The sequence below is a fragment of the Sus scrofa genome, chromosome 3 (genome assembly GCF_000003025.6).
Source record: "Sus scrofa isolate TJ Tabasco breed Duroc chromosome 3, Sscrofa11.1, whole genome shotgun sequence".
In the NCBI taxonomy this organism is placed as follows: Eukaryota; Metazoa; Chordata; class Mammalia; order Artiodactyla; family Suidae; genus Sus; species Sus scrofa.
The window spans coordinates 22,997,659-23,019,854 of NC_010445.4; the positions used below are offsets into that span (position 1 = coordinate 22,997,659).

At 48.6% G+C, this 22,196-nt stretch overlaps 1 protein-coding gene across 1 annotated transcript in view; it reads right to left on the bottom strand.

The window, feature by feature from the left end:
• The window catches only part of SCNN1G (sodium channel epithelial 1 gamma subunit), a 35,445-nt gene extending 19,719 nt beyond the window's left edge, over window positions 1–15,726 (bottom strand). The window contains exons 1-6 of the mRNA XM_003124543.4: window positions 15,616–15,726; window positions 11,318–11,665; window positions 8,047–8,356; window positions 5,842–6,032; window positions 4,411–4,514; window positions 467–630 (exon numbers count right to left, since the gene is read on the bottom strand). Of these exons, the coding sequence (XP_003124591.1) occupies window positions 467–630; window positions 4,411–4,514; window positions 5,842–6,032; window positions 8,047–8,356; window positions 11,318–11,634 (1,086 nt within the window). The 5' untranslated portion in view covers window positions 11,635–11,665; window positions 15,616–15,726. The remainder of the gene's footprint in view (window positions 1–466; window positions 631–4,410; window positions 4,515–5,841; window positions 6,033–8,046; window positions 8,357–11,317; window positions 11,666–15,615) is intronic.

Sequence of the window (22,196 nt, forward strand, 5' to 3'; positions counted from 1 at the left end):
TACAAAGATAGTCTTCAGTGAAACTACCAGAATGACCATTGGACAATACAGGACATGCTTATTATTATTATTATTATTATTACTTTTTGCCTTTAAGGGCTGCACCTGAGGCACATGGACGTTTCCAGGTCAGGGGTAGAATTGGAGCTACAGCTGCTGGCCACAACCACAGTCACAGCCACAGCAATGCGGGATCCCAGCCAAGCCTGCAACCCATACCGTAGCTCACGGCAACGCTGGATCCTTAACCCACTGGCCAGGGATTGAACCCGCATCCTCATGGATACTAGTCGGGTTCGTTTACACTGCGCAACAACGGGAACTCCCCATGCTTTCTTTTGAAACTGATACCCTTTTCCATAAACTGCACCTCAGTGGTTATCCTTGGGGCAGGGGTTGGGTTCGGGGTGGGGGTGGGGGGACCCGTCTTCCTCGCCAAGCCGACAAAATCAGAATATTCTCTTACCAGGTGCATCCCTATGGAGGTGGCCATGGCCGTCTCGATCTCCGTCCCCACGTCCTCGATGAAGGGGTATTCATCCTGCCGATGGACAATCACCTTAGCCCCCGTGGAGGACACCAGGAAGGGGTTATACTCCTCTTCGTTTACGTACAGGATGACCTGCAGCCCTGGAAGGAAAGGCGACGTGCTGTGGTCAAAGGCCAGGAGAACACTGGTGGGAGCCTACCTCTCCCACTGCTCCAGAAGTCCCCAAACCAAGAACCCAGGCATTCCCCACAAGTGACAGGTAGACAGGGGTCCCTAGCAGCTCCGGGAGGGGAGCCCGACCCCGACTTATTCGCTGCTCTGTCCTCAGGGCTTAGCACACAAGAGGGGCTCAGAAGCAGGGTCACTACTGCAGGGTTTTGTTTTCTTTTTTAATTTTTAATGATCGTTGCTTGACAATGTCAATTTCTACTGTACAGCGAAGTGACTCAGTTACAATAGACATTCTTTTCCTCACTTTATCCTCCATCGTGTTCCATCACAAGGGACTAGATCGAGTTCCGTGTGCTACACAGCAGGATCTCACTGCTTATCCGCTCCAAATGCAAGAGTTTGCCTCTGCCAACCCCAAACTCCCCGTCCACCCCACTCCCTCCCCTCCCCCTTGGTACCCACACATCTGTTCTCCCCACGTCCATGAATTTGTTTCTTTTCTCACTACAACAGTTTTGCGAAGCATAAGGAAAATGGCTCTCCTGCTCCAGACCCGAACCTCCACGTGGCTCTTTGGGAAGGGGAGGTCTGCTGGGCATCCATGTGGCCACTTAAGCCCTCAGGGAGAGACACTCATGGTGAATCTGACAGCTGACCTAACTTCTCTCTCTGCGCCCCTCTCACCCCTGCAGTCTATTCTGCGCCCAGCTGCCAGAGGGACCTTTTAAAATGGGGACACAGATCAGGTCACTTCTTTGCCCCAAACCCTTCAGTGGCATACGCGGGAATGCTATCGAATAAAGTCCAGACGCCTGACCGTGGCTGTGGCTGTGAGGGCTCAGAGGATGCCTCCCTCTTCATCCCACTCTCCTTCTCCCCACAAAGCTCCAAGCGCACTGGCCCCCACTGTTTCTGGAGCGCAACGAATCCATTTCCTCCTCGGGGTCCTGGTCCCTTCTAGGGCTCACAATGCTCTTTCGTGACCCCGCACCATGTATCTTCTCATTTTTGTTTGTGTGTTTGTGTTTTCAGGGCCACACCTGTAGCATATGGAAGTTTCCAGGCTAGGGGTCCGATTGGAGCTCCCGCTGCCAGCCTATGTCACAGCCCCAGCAACACGGGATCCGAGCCACGTCTATAACCTACACCACAGCTCATGGCAACGCCAGATCCTTAACCCACAGAGCAGGGCCAGGAATTGAACCTGTGTCCTTATGGATACTAGTCGGGTTCATAACCCGCTGAGCCACCACGGGAGCTCTCTCTTCTCATCTTTAAATATCCTCCTTACTGAGGTCTTTCTGGACCCTCCCATCTTGACCCTAGCCATTCTCTCTATCCTTGTGCTGCTTTGTTTTCTTCATAGGATTGATAACTGGATAATGTCTATGTGCTTATTCACCCACTCGGTATCTGTCTCTCTTCACCAAAATGCAAGTTCCCTGAAAGCAGAGGTGGCACCTGTCTTGTTCACCACCATGTCCCTAAGACTTGGAAGAAGACGTGGCACAAGAAGAGACTCAATAAACATGTGATAAACAAATGAGCTACAGAGCAGGGTCTATATGAGCTGAAAGAAGAGAATCTTGAGAGTTGTTTTTTCTTTTCTTTCTTTTTTTTTTTTTTTTTTTTTTTTTTTTTTGTCTTTTGTCTTTTTTAGGGCCACACCTGCGACATTTGACATTTGGAGCTTCCCAGGCTAGGGGTCTAATCAGAGCTGTAGCCACTGGCCTACACCACAGCCACAGCAACGCAGGATGCAAGCCACGTCTGCGACTTACACCACAGCTCACGGCAACGGCCGGATCCTTAACCCACTGAGCAAGACCAGGGATCGAACCTGCAACCTCATGGTTCCTAGTCAGATTTGTTAACCACTGAACCATGATGGGAACTCCAGGACCTAGTTTTGAGGCACTAGCCTGCTGCATCCTCCTTTGCCTGGCAGAGCAATAAAACTGTTCTTTCTCTTCCTCAAAACTCTGTCTCCGAGACTTAATGGGTGCAAGTATACAGAGGTCGCAATTTTGGTCAAGGTCACAGAGCCCACATGCAGCAGAATTACGGTTTCTTGCAGATTTGGTCAGAACACAGGCTACACAGTCACGAAGGCAAGGAATCCCAGTGGATTTTCCTCCATGACTGGACTTTGCCTTTTCCCGTAGGAACATACCTGTACATCAAATCATGTTCAAATAATTTGGGACCTTTCAAGAATTCCTTTTGTGGGTAAAGCCAGGCTAACACCTGTTGAGTTCCTGCCTTCTCTACAAAAGTCATAGGAGTAGGAGTTCCCGTTGTGGCACAGCAGAAATGAATCCGACTAGCATCCATGAGGATGTGGATTGGATCCCTGGCCTCACTCAGTGGGTCATGGATCCAGCTGTGGGGTAGGTTGCGGATGCGGCTCGGATCCTGAGTTGCTGTGGCTGGAGTGCAGGCTGGTGGCTGTAGCTCCAATTCGACCGCTAGCCTGGGACTCTCCATATGCCGCAGGTGCAGTCCTAAAAAGCAAAAAAAAAAAAAAAAAAGTCATAGGAGTAGAGGAGTAGTAATACTAATACTGGAGCAATAATGGTATTAGTATTATTGGTGGTGATGATAGTAGCAGCCGCAATAGTAGTAATAATGGTGGTAATGGGAGGAATGACAACCACCATCAGCACCTGCTGTGTGCTTAGCGGGTGTTATGACGGAACCTGTGTCTCTTCATGCCCAACCCCATTCATATGTTGAAGCCCTAATCTGAGTGATTGTATTTGGAGGTACAGTCTCTACGGAGGTAATTAAGGTTATATGAGGTCATAAGGGTGGGCCCTTAATCCCATAGGATTAGTGTTCTTAGAAGAAGAGGAAGAAAGGCCACATGAAGACCCAAAAAGAAGGGGGCCAACTGCAAGCCAGCAAGAGAGTTCCTCACCAGAAACTGAATTGACCAGCAACTGGATCAAGCATTTCCAGCCTGCAGAACTGTGGGGAAGTAAAGTCACGTCTGTTGTTTGAGCTGCCTGTGCGTAATATTTTGCTCTGGCAGCCCAACCAAACTAACACGGTGTGTCTCAGGTCTTATTCTAAGTGCTTTCCCTATTTTATTTTATTTTATTTTTTATTCTATTTTATTTTATTCTACTTGTCTTTATTTCTTCAGGGCTTTTATTTTATTTTATTTTACTCGTCTTTTGTCTTTTCAGGGCTGCACCCGCGGCATGTGGAGGTTCCCAGGCTAGGGGATGAATCCGAGCTATAGCTTCCAGCCTACATCACAGCCACAGCAACACCAGATCCAAACTGTATCTGTGACCTACACCACAGCTCACCACAATGCCGGATCCTTAACCCACTGAGCAAAGCCAGGGATTGAACCTGCATCCTCATGAATACTAGTCGGGTTTGTTAACCACTGAGCCACGACGGGAACTCCAGTGCTTTCCATATTTTAATTAGGTCTTCTCAATTACCTTCTATACCATTATTCCCACTTCATAGACGAAGGGCAGTAACTTGCAGTGAGTGGCAGAGCTGGGTTTGGCCTCTAGACTCTGTCAGCTTAACCAAGATAAAGGTGTGTTTGCCTCCCTTAATCTCCTGTTCGGCGTGTCCGGATTTAAGTCCATCTGGAAGGGGGCCTGCCCAGTCTTACTCACTCCAGCTACAAGCTTAAAATAGAGTCGTTTCCCCAAGTGAAACCCTTGCCCCCAAGGAGGTTCCATTTGCTTTGTCCAAAGCATCCCCTAGCCTGGGAGCCTTACCATATTCACTGCCCCCCATGGAGGTGCTGAGAGTGGTCTCATTTTCTCTATTGTTGAACGTGTAGCAATTCCCATACATTGGGTGGTGGAAAAGCGTGAAGTTCCTAGGGCGGAAGGATACCAGTCAGAAAAGGCTGTGGAGAAATGTCCCGTCATGCACCTGAGCGGGAATCTCCCGTCATGCACCTGAGCAGGAATCTCCCGTCATGCACCTGAGCGGGAATCTCCCGTCATGCACTTGAGCTGAAGTCTGGATGGGCAGTGCTGATGGACCGTCTCTCTTCTGTGGACCACGGATGATAAACAGGACTTGCTTCACCCATCTTGCCTCTGATGAATGACCGAAGCCCCCCACCCAGTTAACACATGTTGATGGGGAACTACGCTCTCCTGCTGTCCCCTCTTTTGATCCTCTCGCCTCCTTCTCCGTCCTGATATTTATTGGCGCGCCTTGTAGCCATAAATCTGCCTCAAATTCCTCTACTCTTGAATTGCTCCACCATCACTTGACATTTTTCCATTTACAGTTCCTGGTAAGTGATCCCCAGACAAGGAATCACAGCATACGTGTCCTTATACTGACTTTAAAATCCACCTTTCAGGTACACATGATTCTAATCATTCAGTGTTCGCAAGGATCAATATATCAACTAACTTATAGAAAGGCTTAGTATTTTATTGTTTTAATTTTTAATTTTTTGCTTGTAGGGCCACACCTACTGCACGGGGAAGTTCCCAAGCTAGAGGTCAAATCAGAGCTGCAGCTGTTGGCCTACACCACAGCCACAGCAACTCAGGATCCAAGCCGCTTCTGTGACCTACACCACAGCTCATGGCAATGCCAGATCCTTAACCCACTCAGCGAGGCCAGGGATTGAACCGGCGTCCTCATGGATCCTAGTCAAATTCACTTCTGCTGAGCCACAATGGGAACTCCACAAGCCTTAGTATTCCAAAGGAATGAAGAAAGCCCTTCAGATGAGCAGGAACACTTTAGAATGTCCCATGACTGCCCAGCCAGCACCAGGAATCTGAGTGTTATCTTAAAGGTGGAAAGACCTGAAAGTTCATACGTTTGTACACAGACCCTTTGTCCCTCTCTCCCTCCCTTCCTCTTTCCTTCCTGCCTTCCGCCCTCCCTTTTTTTCCTTCCTTCTTTCTTCCCTTCCTCTGTTCTCAATCATTGGTATGCACGATAGTAATACACAAAGTTATATGTATACCATCCACTACTCTGGTTTTATGAGTAATTTAATGTTTCAGGATATTCCCCTGAATTCACCTCCACCTTCCCCACTGACTCTAGAGTCCAGTGCCCGTGTAAGACATTTTCCAAAAGGCAGAGTCGCTCCCATGTCCTCTAGCAGAGCTGCAGGTGCATGCAAGGGGCCCAGCTCCTTGGAGCTGAGAGAACAGCCTTCCACTACTGACCTGGCATCGCAGGACACCCCATCAAAGAAGCAGGTAACTAGCAGCTCCTCGGCAGAGTAGCTCATGTTGATTTTCTTTTCCAGAGGCACCTGGGCCATGATGTTCATGTAGTGCAGCTTGTACCACTCCTGGATGGCATTGACCCCCGAGCTGAAGGTGTAGACCGCACAGTTGGATGTGTCATTTGCACACTGCAAATGGGAGGAGACACCAGGATGAAGCCATCAGCCCTACCAGTGGCCTTCAGGAAGACTGTAAGGACAAGGATCTGAGACCCTGGATCACATACTCGGGGGGACAGGAGGGATACCTGGAGCTTTTTCTCACTTCTGAGGCCTGGGACGCATCATCCTCCAGCCTCGAGGACCAAGAAGCGGCTGAGTGAGGAATGACCCAGAGCCTCACTGTCATGACTCCCTACCAGACAAGAAGCAAAACGAGCTTCTTCGGGTTCCCCAGACATCCAGGCTTTGGCGGATCATGGCTCCTGAGTTCCCCCACAACCATCACCATTTCCTGTTGGATCAACCCTGCAGAAATCTAGATTTGAGCCCGACTCTGCCATGACTTCTCTTGGGCAAGGCATCCCTTATCCATTATTTCATCAAAATACCATCCTTCTCCACCTCGTGAAGAACCAGCATTGGGAGGACCAGCATTTAAAATAAATAATAATGAGTTTTATAGGGAAATGGTAGTATATTCCAGAGGGTCTCATCACACAGGGCTTTAAAACTTTCCTGAAAGATGGATATCAAAGATTGATTTTTGTGGAGTTCCCATCGTGGTGCAGTGGTTAACGAATCCGACTAGGAACCATGAGGTTGCGGGTTCGATCCCTGCCCTTGCTCAGTGGGTCAACGATCCGGCATTGCCATGAGCTGTGGTGTAGGTTGCAGATGCAGCTCGGATCCGGCGTTGCTGTGGCTGTGGTGTAGGCAGGCGGCTACAGCTCCAATTAGACTCCTAGCCTGGGAAACTCCATATGCTGCGGGAGCGGCCCAAGAAATGGCAAAAAGACGAAAAGACAAAAAAAAAAAAAAAAAAAAAAAAAAAAAAAAGATTGATTTTGTTAGCAAGGAGAACCTTAGGGGAAAGAAAGACTTTGAAACGGCTCAAAGATTTAGAGAAAGGGCCACTTTTTTCCCTCTAGGATTTGTGACTGGAGCCATGAGGTCTTAGAATCAGCAACCAAGACTATAACAGGTAGCGCTCATCCCACGGAGGTGGCTGGGGCATGGAGAGGAGGATGATGATGGAGTTTGGCCAGGAAGGCAAGGAAATTCATTTTTGGTGAATGGCTGCTTCTTCAGAGTGCATTAAATGGGACCAAGGAGGAGAGATGAGAAATCCAGCTATAGCACCACACAAAGGCACATACTCCTGGGAATACTGGGTCTTTCTGCTCTTTATCTATTTTCTTCCTTCCTTTCTTTCTTCCTTTCTGCACACCAACTTTGCTTTGGTAGAATTTCCTTTCCCCCTTTGGATAGAGTGGGATGAGACTGTCCATCAAGATACGCCACTCTCCGTGAGCCACCAGGTGACCCAAACTTGGCCAATCCGATAGTTCCCCACATGGGGCTTGAACCCATCTTTATGGCTGTATTAACAAAAAGACTGAAAATAGTTGAAGCTTCTTCAATCCAGGAGCGGTATTTGAAATGACTTTCCACCATCTATTGCCGTCAGGATCCCTGGATCTTCCCTAATTTCTGTCCTTTGAGAGGCCTCCAAGAGCTACTGGTCACCTTCTAAGACATTATTATCTGCTTAAGCTTGCCTGGGTTGGGAGTTCCCTTCATGGCTCAGCGGTTAATGAACCTGACTGGATCCATGAGGATGTGGATTTGATCCCTGGCCTCGCTCAGTGGGTTAAGGATCCAGTGTTGCCATGAGCTGTGGTGTAGGTCACAGATGTGGCTTGGATCCTGCTGTGGCTGTGGCTGTGGTGTAGGCCAGCAGCTATAGCTCTGATTCGACCCCTAGCCTGGGAACCTCCATATGCTGCAGGTGTGGCCCTAAAAAAAAAAAAAGCAAAAAAAAAAGATTGTCTGGGTCAAGTTTCCGTTGTTTGCAGCCAATTCACCCTAACTGAGTGCGTGTCTTCCTGTGATCACAGAGCTAACAGCAAAGGAGTGACCTTCCTGACACACTATCTCCAGCCGACCCCGTGCCCCAAAGCCTGGAGGATGTGCAGCTCACCAGCTGGAATCCCACCACCTCCTTGGAATCGTGGACATGCATGACGTCTGAGGCCTTGTGAATGATGCTCCCGCTGACTTTCCGCTTCCGTCCGGTGAGGAAATCCCTGGCCTTGCCCGTCTCACCTTGATTGAAGACCAGCAGGGGGATCAGGTTGAGGAATTTGGACCCTGTGCCCTCCCAGGCTGAATTCTGGGACTCAGCCTCTCGGCGTTTCCTCGACGTGATCTCTGAAAAGCCATACAGGGTCTTCAAGGCCCCTCTGGTCTCTTGCTCCAGCTCTGCTAGAAGGTCCCGCACAGCACTATACCTGCCAAGGTGGGAAGGGGTCGGGATGGGGGGTCAGGGATGGGGAAACCCCTCTGCCAGAAGGCTGGCACTTGTTTGTGCCACACTGCATCAAAGCGTGTCCACCTGTGCCCACTGCCCCAGCCCCCTTGGCCCAAAAGACAAAGTCTTTTACGATTTGCCCCATCCAGTGTGACCACTGGCTCAAGTAAATGGGGACAGGATCCCTGTGACCCTTGTGTGACTTCCTGCAGCTTCACCTTTGCCACCACTGTCTGCTTGTTCTCGGGGTGTGTTGATGAGTTGGCCCCAACCAGCATTTCTGGAGTGGTGACTGTCAGCTGCCTCCCATAAACCAGCCACAGGGAAGGCAAGTAAGTAACTGCTAACTGGGAGTCTCCCCAGGGGGCGGGGGGGTGGGGTGGCACAGGCTATGTCTCTGCCCAGTGCCCCTGCCCCAGCCCGCAAACTCTCCTCCAATTGGTGCTGGGCGGGAAGAGGTATAGGTGTTCCCTCGACAACCGCCAAGAACACAGAAGAAGGAGCCACGAGTTGACTGCATCTTTTTCACCGTCTTTTAATTCTCACCCTACCAGATGGTCCTGGCCTCCCTCTTGACTCTTTCCATTCTCGGGAGTTCCCTTTGTAACTCAGCAGTTAATGAACCTGACGAACATCCATGAGGATGCAGGTTTGATCCCTGGCCTCGCTTAGTGGGTTAAGGATCCAGTGTTGCCGTGAGCTGTTGTTGTGGGTCACAGATGCGGCTCAGATCCTGCGGCTGTGGCATAGGCCAGCAGCTACGGCTCTGATTCAACCCCTAGCCCTAGAACCTCCATATGCCACAGGAGTGGCCCTGGAAAAAAACAAACAAACAAAAACCTCTTCTAACTCTCTCCCCCCCTTGCTCAGAGCATAGGTCACACAGCATGGCGACTGAGCATAGAAATTCTAGTCAAACTACCCGAGTTCCAGCTCCCCATTCTCATTCTTGGATGTGTGATCTTGGACAAACCATAACCTTTCTGTGCCTCCCTTTTCCCATCTGTAAAATGGGGTTATTGGCAAGAGTCAGTGAGTTTATTCTATCTCTCTGTGTGCATGTAGTTAAATGGTCACTATTCTTAATGTCATTAGTGTAACTATATATGTTAATATTTCATTCCTCTACGACAGCATCAGCTGCACTAGGACAAGGACTGTGTGGGTCATTCACTTCCATGCCCCAGAACCTAGCACAGTGAAGGACCATTTGCAGCTGCTGAGTAAAAAAGATGATGGGACAAACAATTGATGGAAGGAAGAAAGGTGGGGGTAGGGGTGGGGGTGGAGGGTAGGAGAAGGGAGGGAGGGAGAAAGAAAGAATCAGAGAGAGAAAGAAGGAAAGGAAGGAAGGAGGGGAAAGAAAAGAAAAAAAAAAAGATGGAGTTCCCATCGTGGTACAGCGGAAATGAATCCGACTAGGAACCATGAGGTTGCAGGTTCGATCCCTGGCCTCGCTCAGTGGGTTAAGGATCTGGAGTTGCTGTGAGCTGTGGTGTGGGTCACAGACGCAGCTCGGATCCTGGACCAGCAGCTGTAGCCCCGATTAGACCCCTAGCCTGAGAACCTCCATATGCCACAGGTGTAGCCCTAAAAAAAAAAAAAAAGAAAGAAAGAAAGAAAGAAAGAAAGAAAGAAAGAAGGAAAGAAAAAAGGGAGGAGGGAAGGAAGGAAGGAAAGACTTTGAGGTGGAGGATGAGCTTAGACCCAATTTTGCTCTTGAAATTTGCCATCAAGTCCCTGACGCCTGGGCCAGTCAATTCCCTTCGATAGACTTCCTCTCCTGCTCTCCTCACCCCCACCCCCACCCCCACTCTGACAAATTCTGCCAGATGCTCACCTGCCTCACAGATCAGTTTTCAATAATCCTGAGGACTGCAGTGACCCGTTTAGAACAGGTCCTGCAGCAGCCCGTGGGCAGCGCCAAGGGCTGATCCCGCCCAGAGCCTCGTGATCTCCACTAATGGGGCTGGGTTAACTCAAATGAAGGTTTGGGGCAGCCGCGATGCTTCCAGAAGTCACCTAGGTGTCATGTCTGAGTCAGCTTCCGGCTCACATTCAGGGGAGAGTGAGGGTGTAAACTTGCACCGCTCAGGGAAAATGGCTGAGCTGTGCGCATGCGCTCTTGTGTGTATGCGCGCATGCGTGCGTGCGTGTGTGTCCAGGGGCTGGGCTCGTTCATTCCAGGCTCAACCTCCAAGCAAAAGTGATCCTTAACAGCCTCCCTCTCCTGTTTTCCCTGTGCTGGCCCATCCTCTTCCAATGGACTGAAAACTTGGTACAGATTTAACGCCTGGGAGAGGGTAGTTTATCAACGTTGGCAACAAATGCAAATTTCTTTTTCTTTGTCTTTTTAGGGTCGTACCTGTGCCACATGGAAGTTCCCAGGCTAGAGGTCCAATCAGAGCGGCAGCCGCTGGCCTAGCCCACAGCCACAGCAACTCAGGATCCTTAACCCACTGAGTGAGGCTAGGGACTGAACCTGCATCTTCATGGATCCTAGCTGTGTTTCGTTACCACTGAACCATGACGGGCGCTGCCGAGTTCACATTTCTAAACAGCATGTGTCGGGAGTTCCTGTCGTGGCGTAGTGGTTAACGAATCCGTCGAGGAACCATGAGGTTGTGGGTTCCATCCCTGGCCTCGCTCAGTGGGTTCAGGATCCGGTGTTGCCTTGAGCTGTGGTGTAGGTCGCAGACGCGGCTCGGATCCCGCGTTGCTATGGCTGATGCGTAGGCCAGAGGCTACAGCTCCGATGAGACCGCTAGCCTTGGAACCTCCATATGCTGCGGGAGCGGCTCTAGAAAAGGCAAAAAGACAAATAAAATAAAATAAAAATAAAAAGCATGTGTCATGGAGGAGAATGCCACCTTCCGGAGGGATAGCAGCACCTGGAGGGGGCACGGCCCCCCCCCCCCACATCCCCGCTCCTGCCTCTTACTTGTAAGGATTGATGTTGCAGATGGTGACGGCGGGAAAATCTAGCTTCTGGAAGTGGACCTTGATGGAGACGGAGACCGTGTAGAAGGATAAGATGAGGAGGGCACACTGCCAGAAAATGAGGGCCACGGCTGTCAGGGTGAACAGAATCCAGAGCAGGCGCCGGAGCCGACCACGCGACACCACGATGCGCCGGCAGCCGTGCGTGTTGGTGTTGAGACAGTACCACTGCATCAGCTCCTTGATAGTGGGCGCCTGGGGTCCCGTCACGGGCAGATTCTTCTTGATTTTGGCTTTGATCTTCTCTCCAGGAGCCATGGCGGGGAGTGTACGTGACGGGGCAGGTAGGCTGGAAGGGCAGAGAAGAAACGCAGGTGAGCCGGCACAGCCCAGAAGCGGGGCGCTGGGAAACATCAGCCCCCGTGCCCTCAGAGGGTGCCTTCCTCCTTCTCTCTGTGGGCTGGACAGTTTGCTTTCTGAGGTTTTGGCCCTGGCTCCAGGATATTTGCTTTGGGCCACCGCAGCTGCCAAAGAGAGCTGCCTCCTTCTCTTGTGGCCCCCAGGCGACACCGGGTGAGGCTTAACCTGTGAACCACTGGACGGGCTAGAAGGACCTTCCCCCCCCAGGTGCTTGGAGCAGGAGTCGCTAAGCAACCCCATCCTTACCAGCCTCCACATGCCTCAAATCAGCTCCACTGCGATGAGAGTATCGCTGCCTGGGTCTGCTTTTACCTCCTCCAGGAGCCTGCCCTCCTCAAGGGCAGCATTCCTATCTCGTCCTGCCCCCTGGTGCCTAGCTCGGCGTCTGGCACAGAGCAAGCACCATGCAAATCAGTTCTAACAGATAAAATCTGCCAAGAGAATTTCCGAGCAGCCACCCTAGATCATGTTCAGTCCCTTCCCAGCCCAGCCTTCCCAGCCTTTTCTCAGCTGCTTTGTTGCACATAGAGTGTTTCTGTTTCATTTCTGTTTTACTTATTGTTTCCAGTCAAGTCCTTAGTGTTTCTTTTCTTTCTTTTTCTCTTCTTTTCTTTTCTTTTCTTTTTTTTTTTTTTTGGCTTTTTAGGGCCATCCCTGCAGCATATGGAGGTTCCCAGGCTAGGAGTTGAATTGGAGCTGTAGCTGCTGGCCTACACCACAGGCACAGCCACGCCAGATCCAAGCGACATCTGCAACCTACGCCACAGCTCATGGCAAGGCTGGATCCTCAACCCACTGTGTGGAGCCAGGGATCGAGCCTGCATTCTCATGGATGCTAGTCAGATTTGTTTCCGCTGAGCCACAATGGGAGCTCCAAGCCCTTAGTGTTTCTAGAGCACCTAATAATAATAGCCTGGAAATACTGGCCGATGAATATTTGCCAGGCACTGTGCCATATTTCCTTGATTCTAAGATACCCACTAATTTGGAGAATACTCTTTTTGATTTAATAACAGCTTTATCTGGGGAAGAGTGCTGGAAAGCAAATTACCACATTCATCAATATACATGACGCATCTGTATCATAGAAACTTTACAATGTGAAACAATGATTTTTTATTTTTTTTTGGTCTTTTCTAGGGCTGTACCCACGGCATATGGAGGGTCCCAGGCTAGGGGTCCAATCGGAGCTGCAGCTCCCGGCCTACACCACAGCCACAGCAACGTCAGATCCGAGCCTCATCTGCGACCTACACCACAGCTCACGGCAACGCCGAATCCTTAACCCACTGAGCAAGGCCAGGGATGGAATCTGAAACCTCATGGTTCCTAATCAGATTCGTTAACCACTGAGCCACAACGGGAACTCCTGAAACTGAACTCCTGATCTTTTAAGAAATGAACTAAAAACCCCAAGAAAAGACAAAAAAAAGAAATGAACTAAAATCATATATAGTCTCATTAGACTCATAAATATATGCAGTCTTTCTCTTCATATATAATGCATAGCTCCCTCCAAATATATATAATCTCTCTATATATATATTTCAGTTCCTGTTTCAATAACCCCAGAAGGTAGTCATACTATTATCATCTCCATGTTACAGAGGAGGAAAATGAGCTCAGAGAGGTGGAGTAACTTGTGCAAAATTAGACAGCTAGGAAGTGGAGGCACTGGTCTGGAACCATGCAGCCTTTATCACCACGAGGGGTCTGGTATTGCACTGGGTGCTGCCAACTCCCCAAGACAGTTAATTAAGCATCCCTGGGACCAAAGGGAGGTGGGAAAAGATGGGATCCTGAGAGACTTAATTTCCAAACTCTGAGTAGGTGATGTGACCACTTCTCAACACTCTTTCAGAGTGGGGGATACGGGAACTCTGCCTCCTATGCCTACCCTAGGTGACAGAGGCAAATTAGGCTACACCCTAATCTGGAGTAGAATATATAGGGTGGTCCCACATTCCCCGGGGGGGGGGATGGATGCTGGGACAAAGACTTGAGGTTGCCCCATCACGTTCTTTAGGCAGGATTCTGGGCTTGAGGAGTTACTTTTTCTCCACCCTGAGCCCATGGGATATTGTTCAAAATCAGGAGCTGGGGGCAAAGCTGGGAGACTGTCAAGTTCAAGGTGCTGGTGGGTTTCAGGTTTAGGAGGGCAAGGATGTAGAATGCTGTGGGGGCAGATGAGACACCCAGAGGCAGCCAGACCACTGTAACCCTCTGCAGATGTATCTGAGCTTGCTGGGATCTCTGACCCTCAAAATTATGCTATGAATCTCTTATAGACAAAAGCAATGACATTTATTGTGCTCTATCATTTAAAAGATTGCCCCATCTCCAATTCTCTCACTACAATCCCAAAGCAAAAAATTAGCAGGAGTTTGTTTTAGAAATAGGTCTGGGTGCAATTTCCTATCAAATAAAACTGAACCCAGGGAAGATTTTGTTCCCTGTGAATGTTCAAAAGAAACCATGATTCTGGAAGCTTCTGTCATCAAACCTTCCATGTTCTCACTGAAGACAGCTCCTGGGGTCCCTGTGCCTCATCAGCCCCTTCCCCAGGACTGACCTTGACCCCCATGGATCAGCCACCAGGGTCAGTGAAATCACAGGTGAATGAAGGCGGAACCTATCTGGTGCTTCACGAAACATAGACATGTTCACACAAATAATATTTCAATGTCTAAGCAAAGCCAGGCTGTAACTACTTTTAGGTTATGCTGCTCCAGTAAATGTGATGCCTTTGTGAATTAGTAGCTGTCACTCAGCACTCACTCTTCTAAGCATTTTACAGGTATTAACTTATTTAATTTCCACTACAACCTTTTGAGATAGGCCCTATAATTTCCTCCATTATACAAATGAACCTGAGACCTTGAGCGGTTAAGTAGCTTGCCCAAGGTCACCCTAGAAAGTGGCCGAGGTGGCATGTGAAGCCAGGAGTCCATGCCTTTAACTACAAATTTCTCCTCAAATAATAGTAACGATAATGGCAATAATAATAATGACAACAGCAAGAACAACAAATAGTAGCAGCTATTGCTTATTGATCCCTTAAGCTACCCAGGCTTCCTACTCAGCTCTTTTCACACAGCACCTGATTTAACCTCACCGTCATTATACGAAGTACTGGTACTATCCCCATTTCACAGAAGAGAAAACTGAGGCCCAGAATTTAGGCAACTTGCCTAAGGCCATACGGGAAGGATTAAAAGGAAAACTCTGGAACGCTGGGGTCCCTCACGATTCTCTACTGCACCCCTCTCGCCCATTCCTGACCTCAACCCCCCCCCCAAACTTCAAGTGAGGGAACACCAGCCGCCGTCTCGAGCTCCTGGGCGACTCTGCAGCTCCTGCCCTCCCCGCGCAGAGCGACAGACCGGGTGCAGCGCTGCGGCAGAAGCCACATCTGCCTCAGGGCAGCCCCGGCTGAAGGCGCTGGAGGGAACCCAACCGACTCGCTTCAAGTGTTTGCTTTTTCCGCAACTACAGTCACCCCAGAGAAGACATTCCAGGGAGGAAAAGGAGCGATCGCGATCAGGTTCACGCGTCTCACCAAGGCCAGGAGGGGACTGAGCAGGTGCTGGGCGGAGAGGCGAGGCGGGGTGCGGCGCCGGCCTCCGAACCTGCTTTCTAAGTAACTCAGACACTCCTCTTGCCCCGGCCCTGCGTCCCGGGCCACGGAATGGGGCAGACGGCAGAGATCGCGAGCGGATGGACTTAGGAAAGCGTCCCAGCATCCCAGGTACTGGAAGGCAGCCCCGGGCTGAGGCCCGCCCGGCCGCCGACCACAGCGTCTGGGAAGCCCAAGAGCTCCGCGGCCGTTCCGGTGCCTGAATCCCCAGACCTGGTGCCACCCGACCCGGCTGGGCTCACCTCACTCAGTTCCGAAGGGTCCACCGCTGGCGGGCGAGCGATCCGCGTCCGCGCCGTTCTGCTGCTGGTACAGCGCGAGCATCCCGCAGCCCCAGCGGCCAAGGCTCTTGTGAGTTGGGCCCCGCCCCTGGAGTCCTGCCCCCTCAGGCCCCGCCCCCACCTGCCCAGGTGTCTTTCCCCCTGCGGCGGAGGACGCGTGGCAGCCCCGAGCCAGCCACGATTCGGCAGCGCCCCCTGCCAGCCAGAGGCCGCTTTGCGTCTCAGCCGGTCCGGCGCTGGGTTTTCAGGTGGCAACGCGCAGTGGCTGCTGCCGCCCTGAGGCCACCTCCCACCCTGCCTTCCAGCTGGGTCTTGTGCCCAGAGCGATCCCACCCCGCCTCCAGTCCTTGACTTCTTCCTGACCTGGCAGGAGCCTGGGGCTTCTTCAGTGCCCACCAGGGGGGGAGGGCACTCATCCTTTAGTCCCTTAGCCGCCTTTTTATAGGAACTCACGCTAACATCTTACAAGAAATGAGCTCAGAAAATTGCTCCTGGGAGGGACCAGAGGGACACCTCTGTCACAGTTCCCCCTGAGTAGGGAAGGAACAGGAGCAGAGAGGAGAAGCTGGTCAGTCCCGCTCGGAGCGTCTCAGACTTTCACTTGCTAATCGCATTCAAATACAGATCCTAATTCACTAGGGGTGAGTGGGGTGGGGCTTGGGAATTTGGATTTCTCTGGTGATGCCTTTGATGCTTGTCCAAGGACCACAACATGAGTAGCAAGCATTACTTTCCTAGGTGAGTGGAAACAGGTTCAGAATTTCGAGAGGGCAATTTGAAGAAAACCCTCTTTTAAAATCTCAACTTTTTTTTTTTTTCCTAACAATGCATACTTCTAGTAAAGAATTCAAAGATAAAGAGAAAAATGGAGGGAGTTCCTGTTGTGGCTCAGTGGAAACGAACCAGGCTAGAATCCAGGAGCATGTGGGTTCAACCCCTGGCCTCCTTTGGTGGGTGAACGATCCCGCACTGCAGTGAGCTGCGGTGTAGGTCTCAAGACACAGCTGGATCTGACATTGCTGCTGCTGTGGTGTAGGCCAGCATACCTCTAGCCTGGGAACTTCCATATGCCCCTAAATTTAAAAGAGAGAGAGAGAAATGGAAGCCTTTCCATAATCTGCAACCCCCACAAAATAAGCTTGGGGGTTATTATAATGATATGTACATATAATGATATAATGATATATGCATATAATGATATACACACTGTTCTTTAACTTTGTTTGAATGACAATACACTACAGTTAGAGTCTCAGTGTAAAATAAAACCAGACGTTTCACCTCACGATATACTGAGTGTAGCTTTCCTTGCCAATAACTAAATGGACCTAACTTATTTAATCGATCTATTAATATATATTAAGATTGCCTCTAATTTTTCACTAATATAAATTTTCTGTAAGATAGCTTCATGTATAGCTCTGATTATTTCCTGGGGGTTAAAGTCCTACTAGTGTATTTTCTTCTGTCAATGTACTTACCCAGTTTAATTGACACAAAAAACGAACAGTTAAGAGAAAATGGTAGGATGCAAAACAATACATAGAGTAGTAGACTGTATATCCAAAGGTTTAAAAAGAGGTTATTATCTCTTGGGGTAGGTTTGAAGTGAATTTTACTTCTTTAAGTTTTTTTGTTTTATATGTATATATATAAATACATATATTTATATGTGTGTATGCGTATGTAAATGTTTTTATCACCTGTGCCATAAAAGTAAGACTGTTTTTGCAAGATATCTAGCTAGCTGAAGTCAAGGATAAGACTTTGTGTGTGTGTGTGTGTGTGTGTGTGTGTGTGTGTGTGTGTGTGTGTGTCTTTTTGCCTTTTTCTAGAGCCGCGCCTGCAGCATATGGAGGTTCCCAGGCTAGGGGTCGAATTGGAGCTATAGCCTCTGGCTTACGCCAGAGCCACAGCAACTTGGGATCCAAGCTGCGTCTGCGATCCACACCACAGCTCAGGGCAACGCTGGATCCTTCACCCACTGAGCAAGGCCAGGGATCAAACCCGCAACCTCATGGTTCCTAGTCGGATTCATTAACCACTGAACCATGACGGGAACTCCAAGGATAAGGCTTAAAATCACTTCTATGTTACTGTAGGATATAGTGAATTTAGGCAGGATTGGCTTATTTTTTAAAATCCAATTAAAATTTATGTACAGTGAAATGCACAGATTTTAGGGTTCCATGAGTTTTGGTAAATGTACACACTCTGTACCCATCCGCCTAATCAACATGTGGATCATTGCTCCAGAAAGTTCCCTCAGCCCCTTTTTAACTCATTTCCCAAATAGGTAATCACCATTGCCAATGCAACAATATTCTTTTTTTTTTTTTTTTTTTTTTTGGTCTTTTGTCCTTTTAGGGCCATAACCATGGCACATGGAGGTTCCCAGGCTAGTTGAGTTGGAGCTGTAGCCACTGGTCCAGGCCACAACCACAGCCATGCCAGATCTGAGCCATGTCTGCGACCTATACCACAGCTCACGGCAACGCCGGATCCTTAACCCACTGAGCGAGGCCAGAGATGGAACCTGCCTCAGATTCATTCCCACTGAGCCACAACGGGAACTCCCCAATAGATTCACTCTCTTGGTTCTTAAACTTCACATACAGGGGGTCACACAGTGTGTGCTCTTTTGCATCTGTTTTCTTCCACAAATTCACTTCTGACGTTCGTTTTTCCACTGTGCCATCCTTGCCTCTGGTTACTGAGTTATTCTTACCCCAGTTTTACAGATGAGGAGGCTGAGACGCAGAAAGCTTATGTTTACCATTGGTAAGTATGCGGGAGAGCCTAGCTTTGCATCCAAGTCCACTCTGTAGAATACAAAGCCTATACACTTATCCACAAAGCTGCATGAAAATCACTGTGAGTGGGACCAGCCCTCATCCTTCCAGGTCCCACATGAAGCATGACAAAAGTCCTTGGAAGAGCTGAGATGGAGAAACACCCCTCACTTCCAAGGCCATGGGGCAGCAAGCCTGTCAAGGTGCTTGCATAAGGCATGGTCGATCAGAGCTGTCAAAAATATCTTTGGTACAGAGTGATGTTATCTCTGAAACATCTCTGTCATCATTGGACCATAGGCATAGAAATGGAGAAGGGTCCAGCCCTGATGAGAAAATGTGAGTCTCTGGATGCAGGCTTAAAGCTGGGTCTACCTCCTGGGTTTTTTCAGTCATGTGACCCAGTAGGTTTGCTACTGTGAGTTCAGTTCCTCTCACTGGAAATCAAGAGTCCTAATCAGCAATCTGCTTGTATGGGGTGGACCATCTTCTACTCCTTAAAGTAAATGTATTTCACTTTTTTTTTTTTTTTGGTCTTTTTAGGGCTGCACCTGTGGCATAGGGAGGTTCCCAGGCTAGGGGTCAAATTGGAGCTGTAGCTGCTGGCCACAGCCACAGCCACAGCAATGCCAGATCCTTAACCCACTGAGCAAGGCCAGGGATTGAACCTGCATCCTCATGGATGCTAGTCAGATTCGTTTCCACTGAGCCACGACGGGAACTCCAAAGTAAGTGTATTCCATACCCAATCCCAGATGCAGGATCTGCAAACTTTCCGGAGAACATTTTTCCATGCCTGATGACACCAGGGAGGACCCTCTTCCACAACTTGCTAGATTCACGAGAGGTGGTAGCACGAGAGAAGATCGTTCTTATTTCTTTTGATTTTTTTTTGGCTATCAATTATTATTTAATTATATTTAATAAGTTTTACTGGAGTTCCTGTCATGGCTCAGTGGTTAACAAATCCGACTAAGAACCATGAGGTTGAGGGTTCGATCCTTGGCCTCGCTCAGTGGGTTAAGGATCCCGTGTTGCCGTGAGCTGTGGTGTAGGTTGCAGACGAGGCTCAGATCCCGCGTTGCTGTGGCTCTGGTGTAGGCCAGCAGCTACAGTTCTGATGAGACCCCTAGCCTGGGAACCTCCATATGGCGTGGGAGTGGCTCTAGAAAAGGCAAAAAGACCATAATAATAATAATAATGTTTTACAATTATAAACATTCCTTAGAGTGTCTGGTATTGAAAATATTATTTATTCATTTTTGATGTATTCTAAATCTGATTTTATTATATTCAAGTGCGAGGCCTCAGATTTACCAAAATAAGAAGACCAGATGCTTATACACAAAAGAGCTCACGAAATAGTTGGCTAGATGGACGAATGAAGAAATAATTACAAAAAATGTAAGGATGCTAAATATGCAGTGAAATCTGTCATTCTTAGTTCTTAATCAGACCTTGGTTCCCAATGACCTGGATACTATTTCTTCATATAGACTTACCTTGGGGCAATAGCATTAATTGTTGTACTATTAGAGAAATGCAAATTTGGTTACATTCATTTTCTGGGACACGTTTTTCCTCCAAGGGACACAAGTGCTTCTGACAAAAGTTAGTATCATTTTCTAGTGCAAGAAGCATCCTGTTATTATTATTATTATTTTTTGGCTGCACTCATGGCATGTGGAATTTCCTGAGGTCAGAGACTGAAACCTACACCATAGCTGCACCACAGCTGCGGCCTGAGCCACAGCAGTGACAACACTGGATCCTTAACCCACCAGGGAACTCCAGAAACATTCTTTTATTAATCAGATTCTCTAAGGCTCAAGATTACCTATGATGATGTGGCCTTATAGAAAACACAACAAAGACAACAGCAGTTCCTGTTGCGGTGCAGTGGAAATGAATCCAGCTAGTATCCATGAGGAGGCAGGTTCGATCCCTGGCCTTGCCCAGTGGGTTGAGGATCCAGTGTTGCCATGAGCAACCTGTGGTATAGGTCGCAGATGCAGCTTGGATCCAGAGTTGCTGTGTAGGCCAGCAGCAATAGCTCTGATTCAACCCCTAGCCTGGGAACTTCCATGTGCCATGGGTATGGCCCTAAAAAAAAAGAACTGTCACAGGAGAGTGCTTGATGGAATCTGGAATCTGTTTCTCCTGCCTACGAGGCGTCCATTCCACTTTCTACTGGCAACAGAGCCAACAGTTTCCTTTGGAAAATGATCTTCCTCTATCCTGTGGCCCTGTGATTCTGGTAGGAACCCCACTTTCAGCACCAATTGTAGCATTTTTCTCTTTGGCCATTGGTTCCAGAAGAGCATGCTTCCCAAGACAGCTGATGAAAACCTTCCCTTAAAGGGAATTCAGCCAGCATTTTTGTGAACAGATGAAAAGTCTGGCCAACTTCCTAGCTAGGTCAGAAGGGTTTTCACTGCCCTTTATCCAAATTACTTGGCCTTTGTCAAGTCTACACTTTTTTTTTTCTTTTTTTTTTTGGTCTTTTGAGGGCAGCACCCACGGCATATAGAAGTTCCTAGGCTAGGGGTCTAATCAGAGCTGTAGCCACTGGCCTATGCCACAGCCACAGCAATGCCAGATCCTTAACCCACTGAGCGAGGCCAGGGATCAAACCTGCAACCTCATGGTTCCTAGTCAGATTTGTTTCCACTGCGCCATGACAGGAACTCCTCAATTCTACATTTTATCATACATCACCTAAAATATTCTGCTTCTGGGACTTACTTGTTATCCAAGTAGAACTCTGTATTTTGCAAGTATCAGAAACAAGCAACTCTGAGCTAGTTTAGGTTTAAACATGGAAAAAATTATTTCTTGTACTGAGGGGTTTGGTTTCAGCCTAGCCTAAACCTGGATTCAAACGATGTCACCAGGACCTTTTTTCTCTGCTGTTAAGTCCTGGTTCTACTTTCTCAGTGTTCATGCCATTCTCTGTCCACTGCAATCATAAGATTGCTTTATCTCCAGCCCCTACATGTATATAACTGAGTCCAGAAGGACTGGTGGCTCCAGCATAGATTGTAAGGTTAGTTCTGAATGATCCTAATTAAGCTTTATTACCTTGCTTGAAGCATGTCTCAATCTCTAACTGAATGCTGTGATTAAAATAATGAATGCACGGATTGGCTTAGGTTAGGATCATATGCTTAGATTTCAAATCATCTTGATGCAAAATACATGGTCTGAGAGTGAGAGAGGGGGTGTTTCCCCAAAGCAAAATCAAAGTAAATTCTGAGTTGCGAAACAACTTGTCTTCCATAATTTCCCCAATTTTGCCTTCTTTGGCACTTGCAATTGATAAGTTATCTCAGTGAAATATTGTCTTCTCTTGCTTTTAGGAGGTACCACTTTATCTAAAATTTATGTCTGCATATTTTTTTTTGTTTTTTGTTTTTGTTTGTTTGTTTTTGGCTGCACTCGTGGCACACAGGAGTCCTTGGGTCAGGGACTGAACCCATGCCACAGCAGTGACCCAGTTTGCTGCAGTGACAACACCAGATCCTTAACCTGCTGTGCCACAGGAGAACTCCTATTTCTGCCTTTTGAAACTTTTTGTAATGTGGAGTCTGTAGAGACTCTGGGTTTTAGAGGATCAGGGTTCAGGGACCCAGGAAGCCAGTTGTGAGAAATAACAGGAGATCTTAAATCTTATGGGGAGTTAGAGGAGATCTAAAATTGTTTGGGAGGTTTGGTTAAACTGATACTAGGGCTTAGGTTTCAATGGCACAG